Source organism: Chelonoidis abingdonii, chromosome 7 (assembly GCF_003597395.2).
Source record: "Chelonoidis abingdonii isolate Lonesome George chromosome 7, CheloAbing_2.0, whole genome shotgun sequence".
Classification (NCBI taxonomy): Eukaryota; Metazoa; Chordata; order Testudines; family Testudinidae; genus Chelonoidis; species Chelonoidis abingdonii.
Window position 1 is genome coordinate 19,350,570 of NC_133775.1, and position 12,429 is coordinate 19,362,998.

At 46.1% G+C, this 12,429-nt stretch overlaps 1 protein-coding gene across 6 annotated transcripts in view; it reads left to right on the top strand.

Annotated features, from left to right (window-relative positions):
- AK4 (adenylate kinase 4) overlaps nt 1–12,429 on the top strand; it is a 75,387-nt gene that overhangs the window by 29,197 nt on the left and 33,761 nt on the right. For 2 of the 6 annotated variants that reach the window (XM_032779602.2, XM_075067668.1), the window contains exons 1-2: nt 5,201–5,324; nt 5,828–6,009. The exons of 1 other annotated variant lie outside the window; for it this stretch is intronic. In XM_032779602.2, the coding sequence (XP_032635493.1) occupies nt 5,865–6,009 (145 nt within the window). In that variant the 5' untranslated portion in view covers nt 5,201–5,324; nt 5,828–5,864. Of the gene's footprint in view, nt 1–5,200; nt 5,325–5,367; nt 5,612–5,827; nt 6,010–12,429 lie in introns of those variants that run through there. 3 more of the 6 variants (XM_075067667.1, XM_032779604.2, XM_075067666.1) reach the window with 3 other exon arrangements.

Sequence of the window (12,429 nt, forward strand, 5' to 3'; positions counted from 1 at the left end):
TACTCAGAAAGCGCAAGCAACAATTTGGCATTCTTGTGAAATATTTTGAAACAAAAAACAAACACTTTGTCAGTTGATTTTGAGTAAACTAGCCAATGCTGATTTAGTTTCTCACCATTCTTGTATACTCTTTTGCAGTGTGACCTTGAGAAGTATCACTTCTGCTCATTTACGGGAAACATCATATCCTTGATTTTGTCTGGCCCATTCAAAATTGTACAATCAATATCAGCAGAGTTTAGGATTGATGAACATAAAGTGGGATCTGATATATAGATCTGTGGTGTGCAGTTTTTGTAACTGCTGTTTCTGTCATCATGTGAGACTGATTCTTCTTTATCGTTTCTCTCCTTTTCATGTAAATCAGATTTTTTTTGTCATCACTCTCCTTTTTATGTGAACCACATTCTTCTTTATTATCATTCTCCTTTACACCGCCAGGAAAACTGGATGATTCTCCATCGCTTTCCTCATGATTTCATTCCTTATCTTTAGGTAAATCTGCTAATTTCTTAGTAATAGGACTTCCACCATTTATGCTTTGCTCCTCTATTTCTTCTGCGCTGAGATGGTGCCTAAAGCCCAGTCTGTGTTGTTCTGTTTCAGATATTTCCCCATCAGATGTGCCCTTTGCTGCAAACTAGCTTGCAACTGAGCTTTTTGGTTCCTATACTGGACTCCTGAAGGTTTCTTCAGGGGCATCTTTTATTTTCTCTGGGGAAAAACAGACAGTATTATGGAAAGCAAAAGTTTATGTTCCGCAGTCTTAGAAAGTCATCAAACATTACGTGTTAAGCATGGCAAAATAAATAACAGTATTTCTTTTATATTGCTGCATAGACAGGGATTTGAAAGATATCTCTGGCATCTCATTAAGTATGTCCTTTATAAGTTGCTACTTACACTCTTCAAGTCTTAAAACACAAATACACTTTCACAGTTACACACTAAAACAAGGTTCACAATACTGCAGCTGTGCTCTCACTTCTTCTGATATCTCACTGGCGATGCCCCGCCCGTTATGTACCTACGATGGCACGGCTGACAAAATATTCTAAGAGTTTCAAGGAGAATGTCGTTCTCAGAAAGTCTGGAAGGTTCTATGAGATTCTGCAACGGTCCAGAACATTGTAGCAGGTTAGTGAAAAATGGATCCACACATGGAATACCTGAAACATTTTTACTGCAAACAACAAGAACACCACTCCAAGGCCGGCACCCCAGGTGGTCACCTGCTCCTAGATCCAGCCCTGGGGAGGAGGCAGGGAGAACACAGCTTTAATTTTCTGCTAAAAGCCAAGAGCTCCCCCTCCTTTTTTTTTGGTCAGTGAGAGATCACTCCTCCCCTTTCAATGTACTTTAACCACTGATTTAAAACTGAAAACGTTAAATATCTGATTGATGTCTCACCATTTATGCTATTTATTAGCTTGGATAGACACTTTTTTGGCTCTGATGTACAAGCACAATGCTCTTTGAGTTTCCATCCATTGAATGAAAGGTTAAACTTTAAAAAACCTGTTTTGCAGTTATTAATTTGCTAAAAATCCTGAAATATTAAACTTATTGGAGGATTTCCAAAACTTTAGACAAAATCTTAAAATTGTGACCAAAATTACTTGATTGAGTCAGTTAACATTTGAGACTTACCCTTGTACACCAAATGTTAATTCATGACAGCAGTGAACGGAGGAAAGCATAAGAGTGGCAAAGGAATTGAACTAGCTATGTAAAACCTTCATGGCAAAGTCATGTTTCTGATTCCATGGAAACCTGTTCATCCCAACATAATCGGGAGCTAAGTGATGGGGGAATATAAAGCTGTTGACTGTGAGCATGTCTGCATTCCTTTCTCACTCCATTAGGGGACCTACCATCACCAAAATTTTCATGACACCATTTGAAAAACTGGTAGTTTCCCCAGTACACGCTGTATTAGTTGTTCTTGGGGACAGCCAGTTTTATAAGGCAAATAAACAAACAAAACACCCTACTAGGATCCCTACCAGATTCCACCTGTGCTGTTCAACCAAAACTATTATTAGACATTGTGTATCAGCAAAAATAGGATCTGCAGGAAATGCTTTATCATAATATACATACATAATCATTGCACAACACCATGCCACCTGGAATCTACCATTCCCACTCTGAAAGGCATGAGTTCAGGGCTCATGTGTGGTCAAACAGAATTCTGGGTGAGGCAGAATTCTATGCTCACATTAGGAATACTAAGGAGATAGGAATGAACATTTTCCTATGTATAACTATGATGACACCACTTACTTAAACTCCCTAGAAGCCCGCTTGAGTTATCCCCCTAAAGCCAGCCTTGCTTTGGTTGGCTGCCCCGGGGTGTGAAGGAAGAGATGCTTCTTGTTTTCTTTAGTAAAGGAGGAAAGTAATGCACTGCACTTTCTTGATAAAAGCCAAGCATTTTTACTCCTGTGCATGCTGGGAATTGACAACAGAATTAAATAGAGCTGAAGCTTGAATGCAGGAGCTCTGTATTATTGAGATTCCTTGTGCGATGAACTTTGTATATATTTTCTTGCTTTGGACTCTAGTCACAAGTGGCTGAAAGAAGCAAATGAGACTCCTTTCCGAGGAGTAGGCACCAGCTAAGGACAATTAATCCTTGACTGCTTCTGCTTCATTTAGTCTGGACTCTTGATTTGTCCCACAGACGAGAACATCTCCCATTCCTAACCTTTGCCATGAAATCTCACACTGGACCTTGTCAGCTATGGGTGAATAGCTTTTATTCTTCCTCATCTTGTTAGCATTCAGTGCTGTTGTAGTGCTTTCTGCATCTCTCGTCTCCTCTCTATTGCTAGGTGACCTTTTAAATAAAGAGACCTCACAGGCCAAGGATTCAGCAGTCTGTAGATTTCAATACTTTCTGCTACCTCTGCCCCTGCAGACAGGGTTCTTGGTGAGTAGATAGGAGCTTTGGGTTGGGCATCTCACCTGCTCCAGCTATGTGCTCTGGGAGATGGTCTCATTGCAAGCGTGGGGATTTCAGGCCCATATCACTTTTCCATTTGTAGGCCTCCAAGCGCTTTACAAAGGTGGGTAAGTAGTGTTCCCCTTTGTAAATGGGAAATTAATAAGGCCCCAGGTCACAGAGCAACTCCATGACAAAGCCAGGGATAGAAGCCGGATCCCATGATTCCCAGAGAGGAGGGGACACTGGGAAAGCTGGGGAGATATGAACATTTTCACCCCGTGTTAGGATTTAGCCACACTTTTAACAATAGTAGTGGTGGCACTAATTAGAATTATTTCCCAGATTCCTTGAGCCTGCAAAATAAATCCCCATCGATACATATTGAAATCAAAAGCTGCATGTGCAGCATTATTTGTACAGGTAAGTGGCTTGACTCCATGCAGAAAGTAGACCAGACATGCCGCCTAAGCATTGACCAGTGCACTATGGGACAGTAGTGGGAAGACTATTTGTACTCTTGGGGTTATTACACTAATGATTCCTATCTTCAGTGGCACTGTGCTGGTGGAGATTGGCAGAGTGGAGAATCACATAGTGGTTGGCCTGGCTTGAAGGAATTCTACTACAGCTATTTATAACACTTGCACAATGTTGGGAACATTTCTGTGTGTGATAATGAAGCATGTTACCAGATACTGCAGCATTATGCTAGTGCATCAAACCAGAAAGTCACCTGACTAGTCGGTTTTCATTGTCCAAGCAGGAGGAGGAATTAACAAGCAGCAAAGGTGGGGAGGTTATATTTAAAAATATCCTTCAGTTTTAATCATACAGTTGTTAGTAACACTATTAAGATATTTGTTTTTAAAAAGTGTAATTTTGGAACTTGTCAGTTTCCCTCTATAAACCATTCAAAACAAGGGAGTATCTCTCCCAACTGAATGAGACTTGGCAAGTCTGCTACATTATAAATATTTTGTATGTGCACACACTTTCTACACACACAATAACCATAGTCTGCAAAATCACGTTTGTAACAGCTATTTTCATAATAGCCCCTGTGATAACATGCCGTTCCAGTGTAACATATCTACTAGGTTTCAGTGATGAAGTGTGTAAATGAATCGTCTCTTTTGAGTTCTGTACTTTAAGAGACATCCCCTAATTTGGTGCCTAATATCTCATGGCCTGGAGTTGCTAAAAAGCAGTTGATTAAGAAAAAAATTATGTTTTGAAAAAGTAACCATGAGCAAGTTTACACATTGTAAGGCAAATGCATAATTTTGGGCCACTTACACAACACTGTGGGAGTGGTACCCTTTAAAAATTGCCTTTAAATGTAGGTTCCCCTTGCCCCAGACTCCTCCTTTGAGTTTCTATAGGTTAATGACTACCCCACGGGCACCCAGTTAAGAGTTATTAAATAGGCAACATAAGAAAGTATTTCTTCACATAACACATAATCAACCTGTGTAACTCATTGCCAGGAGATGGTGTGAAGGACAAAAGTGAGTTCAAAAAAGAAATAGGTGCGTTCATGGAGGACAGGTCCATCAATGGCTATTAGCCAAGACAGTCAAGGATGCCAACCCAGCTCCAGTATCCCAAAGCCTCTGACAGTCAGAAGCTGGGATTGGCCATCAGCGGATGGGTCAGTCAATGAATTGCCTTGTTCTCTTCATTCCCTCTGAAGCATCTGGCACTAGCCACTGTCAGAAGACAGGCTGCTGGGCTAGATGGACCATTGGTCTGATCCAGCATGGCCATTCTTATGGTCTTAAGTGTTGCCCCTTGATCAGTGGTTCTCAAACTTAGTACTGGTGACCCCTTTCACAGAGCAAGCCTCTGAGTGCGACTCCCCCCCCCCATATAAATTAAAAATGTGTTAATATATTTAACACCGTTATAAATGCTGGAGGTACAGCACAGTTTGTAGGGGAGGCTGACACTCACAACCCCCTCCGCCATGTAATAACCTCAGGGGTCCCAACCCCCAGTTTGAAAACCCCTGCCCTAGACCCAAGACATTCATACAAGGAGCTAGGCGGGAAGCCAGCCGGCTGGTGTGGTTGGCTGGGATTTGTAGTCCTGTGGGCTGCTCAGTTTGCTGGTGGGCGTGGGAGAGACGCACCAATAGGACTACAAATCCCATTGCGCCAGGCCCTCTGGAGGCGGGGCTGGGTTTGTGACACCTTGCCACTGGCCGCCGTCTTCCCTGCTGCTGCGAGTGTTGGGGCTGGCGAACGGAGCGAGCTAACGCGCGCGCGGCTGCTCGCGCTCCCGGGGCCGGGGCTTGCATTTGCAAAGGGCCCCTGCCGCCACGCTTTCTCTTAAAGGCACAGGCGGAGCGGCAGCCTGCTGCGTGTTATGTTGGGTCAGTAGCGTGTTATGGGACAACTCCTCGCACATTTTTTAAACGCCATATTGCAGGAGTTTCCCCCCTCCCCAGTCCCCCTAAGAATTAGTGAGTTGAGTTTCCCTCCCGGAGGAGGTGGCTCTTTGGAAGTGCCGTGGGTGCACTCAGGGTGGGTGGGAAGGAGGATTCCCCGTCCCCCTTGCAAGCAGCACCGACATCGGCGGGGGTCCCTAAGGAGCCCCAGGAACCCAGTTACTTGGCGCGTTGGAGACTAAGCCCGCAAGCAGCTGGGGAGAATTGCCCACGTGCAAGGAGCCTCCCCCCCCCCGCTCGCCCGCACGATTTGCGAGCGTCTCTGCTGTAACTTGGGGGTTGCTAGGTGGAGATGTCTGGCCTGGCGCTGGCGGGGTTCGGCGCCCTCTTCCTGGGGCTGCTCTGGTCGGGAAGGGGTGCAGGGGGACCTGTTCCTTCCCAGGCCACTGCTGCTCTGTAACTTTGCCGGGGTCGCTGTCGCTCCGCAGGGATCAGCGGGGAGCTCTGAGTGCGCGAGCGGCTGCGATGGCTTCCAAATTCCTGCGAGCCGTCGTGCTGGGTCCCCCCGGCTCTGGCAAAGGGACCGTGTGCCAGAGAATTGCCGAGAGCTTCGGGCTCCAGCACCTTTCCAGCGGGCACTTCTTGCGGGAGAACATCAGGGCAAAGAGCGGTAAGTGAATGCCCAGCTGTTGAGGATCTGCTCACCCAAGGGCGCCTACGTGTTTCCTTGCATGCAGGAGGAGCCCTGTGTTGCAGACCATCTGGGCTAGCGAACCGCAAGACGAAATGGGTCAGGGATCAGTCAGGGCAGATGATCCTAAACGCTGTTTGTCCCGAGAGGGGAATTGTGCCATGAAATCGGGCCTTTTCCAAAATGATCTAGTTGCTGGCTAGCAACCGTCGCTCAAAAAGCCGGTCGACAGGCTTGCGTATGTGTGTTGCTCAGTGCATTGCATAACCCACTTTCACCATGTAATCAGGAGTGAAGAGAAACAGCACCTAACAACAAATTCTTTACATTTTTGTTATGTTGTAATGCAGTCTTTGTCCGCTAATATGGTGCGTGATGAGGCCGACCAATCTTTAATCTAGTTAGGACGCCAACCTCTATGATATAATGGATCTCGTTTAAAAAAAAAACTACAAAAACAGTAGAGTTCTTGGTTAATGAAAGCTGCAACAAATTATCCGTAACAGGAGGCAATTGTGCCTCTTTGCACAATTTGCAATACACAGGCGTTAAGTTCACTCACTGTTTTTTCCTGCCATAGTAAGTACAGCTATGCAGTTTAAAGGGATGCTTTTTTTTATCAGTGTTACTAATATCAGTGAATACAATTAACTTTTAAAATGTACTGTTCATCATGTATGCTGCCTGTTTTTTTTTCATTGTGTGAAAAATTGTAACTTCCTGGTTTTCATGTTTAAATCCACACAATTAACTTTTTTTTAAATAGTTTTCTCTGAAAAGTTAACAGTGATTCTTGCATGCTTAGTAATTGAGGTTCAGAAGAAGCCAGTATAAATAATATGTGCCCGTTCATCCACTGTTTGGTGTGGTTTTGGTGAAATACTGCACACTAGCTTTATCTGAGTACAAATATTATGTATCCTCAATTCATAATTCATTGTGAAAAATAGCTCCCTACTCATGCAGGGTTACAAATATCTCAGCTAGGTTGTCTGCTTAGTTTTAATGCTAAAGCTTAAATCTCATCATCCCGTTTACAGGCACATATGGCTTTGAAAGGCAATGAAACCAGTGCAGTTCTGCTGCGTGGGGCAGGTTATGGCACATCTGTGCAGTGAAGTGTACTGTACTGTGGAGCTGTGCTGTAGAGGGGGCTCGCAGAGACTTCTCTCTGGTTCTTTTTTCAGGGTGGAGGATAGTGCTGGGGTATGGCCAGTAACTGTGACCACATGAACCTGTCAGCTTATCTCCTATGTAATGGAGTGAGTTAGTTCATACTAACAGAAAAGTCTGCAGTGACACATGGGCTGCAGACTAGAGGCATGGGAAAAGATCTTGATGGTCCCGTGCTCCTCATAGTTCTCCCAGCTCTGGGCAGAGGAAGTAATTTGGATTTCATTGAGCTAGGCATTATGAACTGGTGCAAACTTGGTTGCTTCTGGAAGTGTTTTTATTTTTTCTAAAATAAAAACTTGTGCCACTTCTTCCTCTAACATATAAATGGTAAACTGGCATTGTAACTTATAAAAGAAAATATTCGCTTTAGGAATGCAGCCTTTTATGTGCCATTTCATCTTGGAGCCAGTATTTATGGCCAAGTTGTAAACCCTTCAGAAACAGGCTTCATAATGAAAAGACTAACAGAGCCAGGGGTTGAATTTCAGTGGTGTCTATTTGGGGGAGTTCAGTCCCCCTCACTAACAGAGAAGTGGAGTATGCTCAGTGCATGCAAGCTAGGGGATACTTATCACCCCTGTATAGAATTTTCAGTGAAGATCCCAGAATCTATTTCCTTTGTGCATCAATATTAGCTATTCACTTTCATGTGTGATGGTGGGTAATTATGTAAATACCACTTGAATTAGCAATAGCACTCTCTTATTCCTCTATCTCTTTCTTCTTTCTCTTGCCTCACTTCTCTGGGGCTAGATCTACACTAGAAGAGGTTTTCTGATACCTGTGCAGGCGAACCCTCCTAGCATTAACACTGCTTATACTGGCAAAAATGCTTTTGCTGGTATAGCTTAATTGTACCGGTTTCCTGAGCGTAATTAGCTATACTCGCACAAGCATCTTTATGCAGCTATAATTGCATAAGGTGGTATAGAAATATTGCAGAAAACACTGCAGACCTAACCAAAGTTGATATACTAGCAAAAGTTTCTACTGTGGGCCTTGCCTGGATCTCATTATTTTTCCTCTTATGGTAGACTGTTCACATCCCTTTTCCACGACCCCTTATTTTTGCCTATCTTTCCCTCTACCTTCTTACTCTCCCCCCTTCCCATTTTCAGTTTCTTTTCTTTCTTCAATCTAGTCTAATTTCCGTCTTCTTTGTCATACTCCTTCCCTTTCAATGTGAGCTTCTTCTCCTCACCCCCCCCTACCCCTGTCCCAGGAGGTTCATGCTGGGGCTCCTGCACAACAGCACAGACTTTGTGGTGCCTGGTAACAGTTTGGAGTGGATAAGTGTGCAGCAGTTCTTGTTGAGTTTCAACTTGGAACTGCTGGCCTCACTGGAGATGTAATTCTGTGCAGGAGCAGAGGTGTGAGTTTCCCCTGAAGTGAAGTATTTTAACTGAGATAACTAAAAATTAGAGGACCAGGAAGATGTGAGATGCCTGCAGTTTCCATGTCCAGTTTACATTCCTGAGCTTTGATTTCATTGGCATTAAGACGTCTTGTGCTAGTTGTAATTTAAATGGATACAGCCAACTTCGGTATCTTGTATGCTAAGACTGCTGCCTGTTACGCTAAGGGCATGGTTACACTTGCAGTTGTAGAGTGTTATGAGTTAAACCAGCCCTCGGAGAGCACAGTAGGGAAAGCGCTGTCCACACTGTCCACTGCAAGTGCACTGGCATGGCCACATTTGCAGCACTTTCAGCGGGATTGGGAGCAGTGCATTTGGGCAGTTATCCCACAGAGCACCTCTTCCCATTCTGGTGCTGTGGCTTGTGGGAAGAGGGCGAGGGTGTGTGTGGGGCATTCTGGTGCCTGTCCCAATGCCCCATGATGCATTGCTTTGCATCCCAGCAATCCCTGTGTTTCCGTCCACATTTGGTGCCATCTTTCAACATTTTTTGTATTGCACAGTCTGTCTTCCCTTTCAGTCTGCGGGAATGGAGCCCAAAGTGCTGAGAAATATGCTGATGGGTCTCACCAGCATGTCATGTTTGGCAGTCGAGTTACTTCTTAAGATACAAACTGACAGTGAGGGGTCCGAAGATGATATCATCTCACGTAAGACATATGACATAAGATTGCTTGTGGCATTCACGGACATGCTCACCACCGTGGAACTTCGGTTTTGGGGGAAACAAGCACTGAGTGGTGGGATCACATCGTCATGCAAGTCAGGGATGATGAGCAGTGGCTGCAGAACTTTTGGGATGAGAAAAGCCACTTCCATGCTACTGTGTGATGAGCTCGCCCTCACCCTGCAGCGCAAGGACATGACATTGAGAGTTGCCCTGCCAGAGGAGAAGCAGATGGCTATTGCAGTCTGGAACCTGGCAACTCCAGACAGCTACTGATTGGGCGCTAACCAATTTGGAGTGGGAAAGTTGACTGTTGGAATCGTGTTGATGCAAGTTTGCAGGGCCATTAATTGCATCCTGCTCAGAAGAACTGTGTCTCTGGGTAATGTGCATGACGTTGTGGCTGGCTTTGCACAAATGGGTTTCCCTAACTGTGGAGAGGCTATAGATGGCACGAATATTCCAATTCTGGCACCAGCCCACCTAGCCTCCGAGTATGTTAATCAGAAAGGATATTTCTCTGTGGTTCTCCAGGTGCTTGTGGATCACCGTGGGCATTTCACTGACATTAATGCAGGCTGGCCAGGAAAGGTGCATGATGCATGCATCTTTCAGAACACTGCCCTGTTCAGGAAGCTGCAAGCTGGGACTTTTTTTCCAGACCAGAAGATCATACAGGAAGTCGAAATGCCCATTGTGATCCTTGGAGACTCTGCTTACCCTTTAATGCTGTGGTTCATGAAACCCTACACAGGGAGCCTTGACCTCAGCGAGGAGCGGTTCAACAACAGGCTGAGCCAGTGCAGAATGACTATGGAGTGTGCTTTTGGCCATTTAAAAGATTGCTAGTGCACACTGTATGGGAAGCTGGACCTGGCCGATGACAGCATCCCTGTGGTTATATCCATGTGCTGTACCCTCCATAACATTTGTGAAGGGAAGTTTGATTCACTCAGGCATGGAACTTGGAGGTTCAACACAAACAGCCAGAGAACAGGGCTATTAGAGGGGCCCAGCGCGGGGTTGCAAGGATTAGAGATACCCTGAGGGAGCAATTTGAGGCTGAAAGCCACGAGTAATGTTTGGTGCCCTGCACGGGAGTGAAGTGCAGTGGTTCCAATGTTAGTAGAAATCTGTTTTTGCTACACTGACTTCCAGTGTCTGTTGGTTTCCTGGGCTAAGGTATCTTGTACTTAATGCAATAATAAATAATGTTTTCAAAGCCAAAAAAGCCATTTATTGAAAAGAGAAACACTGCTTGGGAAACAGAAATGGCAAAGGGATGGGGTGGGGAATGGTTCATCAAAGATTTGCTTATGTCCTGTTATACTCAGCCTTCCTGTCTGGAGTGCTGTGCAATGAGTGCTGCACTTCAGGCTGGCTATAATGCATGGTGATGGGGGCTGAGTGCAGTGGATAAGGGTCATAGTTTGCAGGGCTGGGTGGTGAAGCTACAGGTGTTGGAGGCAGCTGGTGGTGATAAGAACCCAGATGTTGGGGGAAGTGGTTGGAGGTGAGATGGGGGCACAAGGGAAAGAGTTTTGGGACAAGGCCCGCAGGGCGGGGTGGGCGCGGTAGTGCTCCGCCTGCATGGCTACGAGTGCCTGAATTGAGTCCGCTTGGCGCTCCATGATGCTTATCAGCCACTCTGTGCTTTGGTGCCAGTGCGCAGTTCTCTGGTGCGGGCGCTCCGCATTCTGCTGGTGGAACCTCCTTTCACTCTCCCTCTGCTCTTGCGCTTTTTGATTTTCATGAAGGGACTTCTGCATTACTTCATGTAGCATGTCTTCTTTGCTTCTATGTGGCCTCTTCCTAATTCTTTGGAGTCTCTCTGCTGGTGATAAGATGGACGGTTGAGATCTCAAGGTTGCATCTGTAAAGGCAAAATGCAATACTTAACAGAGGCAGCATTGTTCACACCAGACAGAGCAATGATTCACCTGTACTTAAAGACAACCACAGTCTACACAGTAGCAAAATTTGCCTGTCTCAAAGCGAGTGCACATAACCCACAGGAGCCCCAGAATGGTGAGTAAGCACAAGGTTGAGGGAGGCTGATTGTTTCACTGCAGTCCTGTCCTCTGGGGTTCTGTGCTTTGGAGAGAGCCAACAGCTGCAGGGGGCCCCTACTACAAGGCGGCTTCAGCCCTGACCCATATGCAGCTTGCCTGTGTACAGCAATGGTCCCCCCACCCCTCAAGGCACAGTGGCATGGACATGTTAGCCTGACTGGGACAGGGAGCACAGTAGTGCTCCCAAGAATCCTGCGCAAGCACATTGCACAGCTTCTGCATGAGACCTTTGAAGAGATCACTGAGACTGATTACCACAATGTGAGAGAGCACATCAACACCCTATTCCGCATCTAGGCGTGCTTGCAGCCCTAATCCTCCTCGCCCCAAGAGCCCGCACCGAATAACTTCCTTCCCAAAATAAAAGCCGCTTACAGAGAACCACCTCTGTTGTTTGTCCTTCCCCAAGCACTGGGCGCTGCGACTGGCTACCTTCCTGCTGGCTTGAAAACAGCTCCCGGCTGCATGCATCTAGGGATTTCGGAGTGTCTTCCTCCTCCTCAGCACCCTCGCTCCTGCTTTCCCCCTCGTCCTCCTGCCTTGTTGCACTGTGCTCTAAAGTGTCCATGGTGGTCCTTGGAGTGGAGGTGGGGTCGCCCCACAGTATTGTGTCCTGCTCTCTGTAGAACGGCAGGTCATGGGGGCAGCACTGGAGCGGCAGTTTGTCTCACAGGCTTTGCAGTAGGCATTCCACAGCTCCTTCACTTTAAGCCTGCACTGCATTGTGTCCCGGTCATGGCCCCTTTCCAGCTTGGCCCTTGATATCTGCCCATAGATATCGTAATTCCTACAGCTGGAGCGCAGCTAGGACTGGACAGCTTCCTCCCCCCAAACACTGATGAGGTCCAGCGCATTGCCATTGATCCATATTGGGGATCGCCTGGCACGTGGAGGCATAGTCACCTGGAAAGATGTGCTGAGAGCACTCCGTGCCTGGCTGAGCAAACAGGAAGGGGATTTTCAAAATTCGCAGAGAATTTAAAGGGCTGGTCTGACGGTTGTTCCCCTGAGGACAGGGCAGTAGAGTTCAAAGTGATGACCAGAGTGACTAGAACAGGCATTGTGAG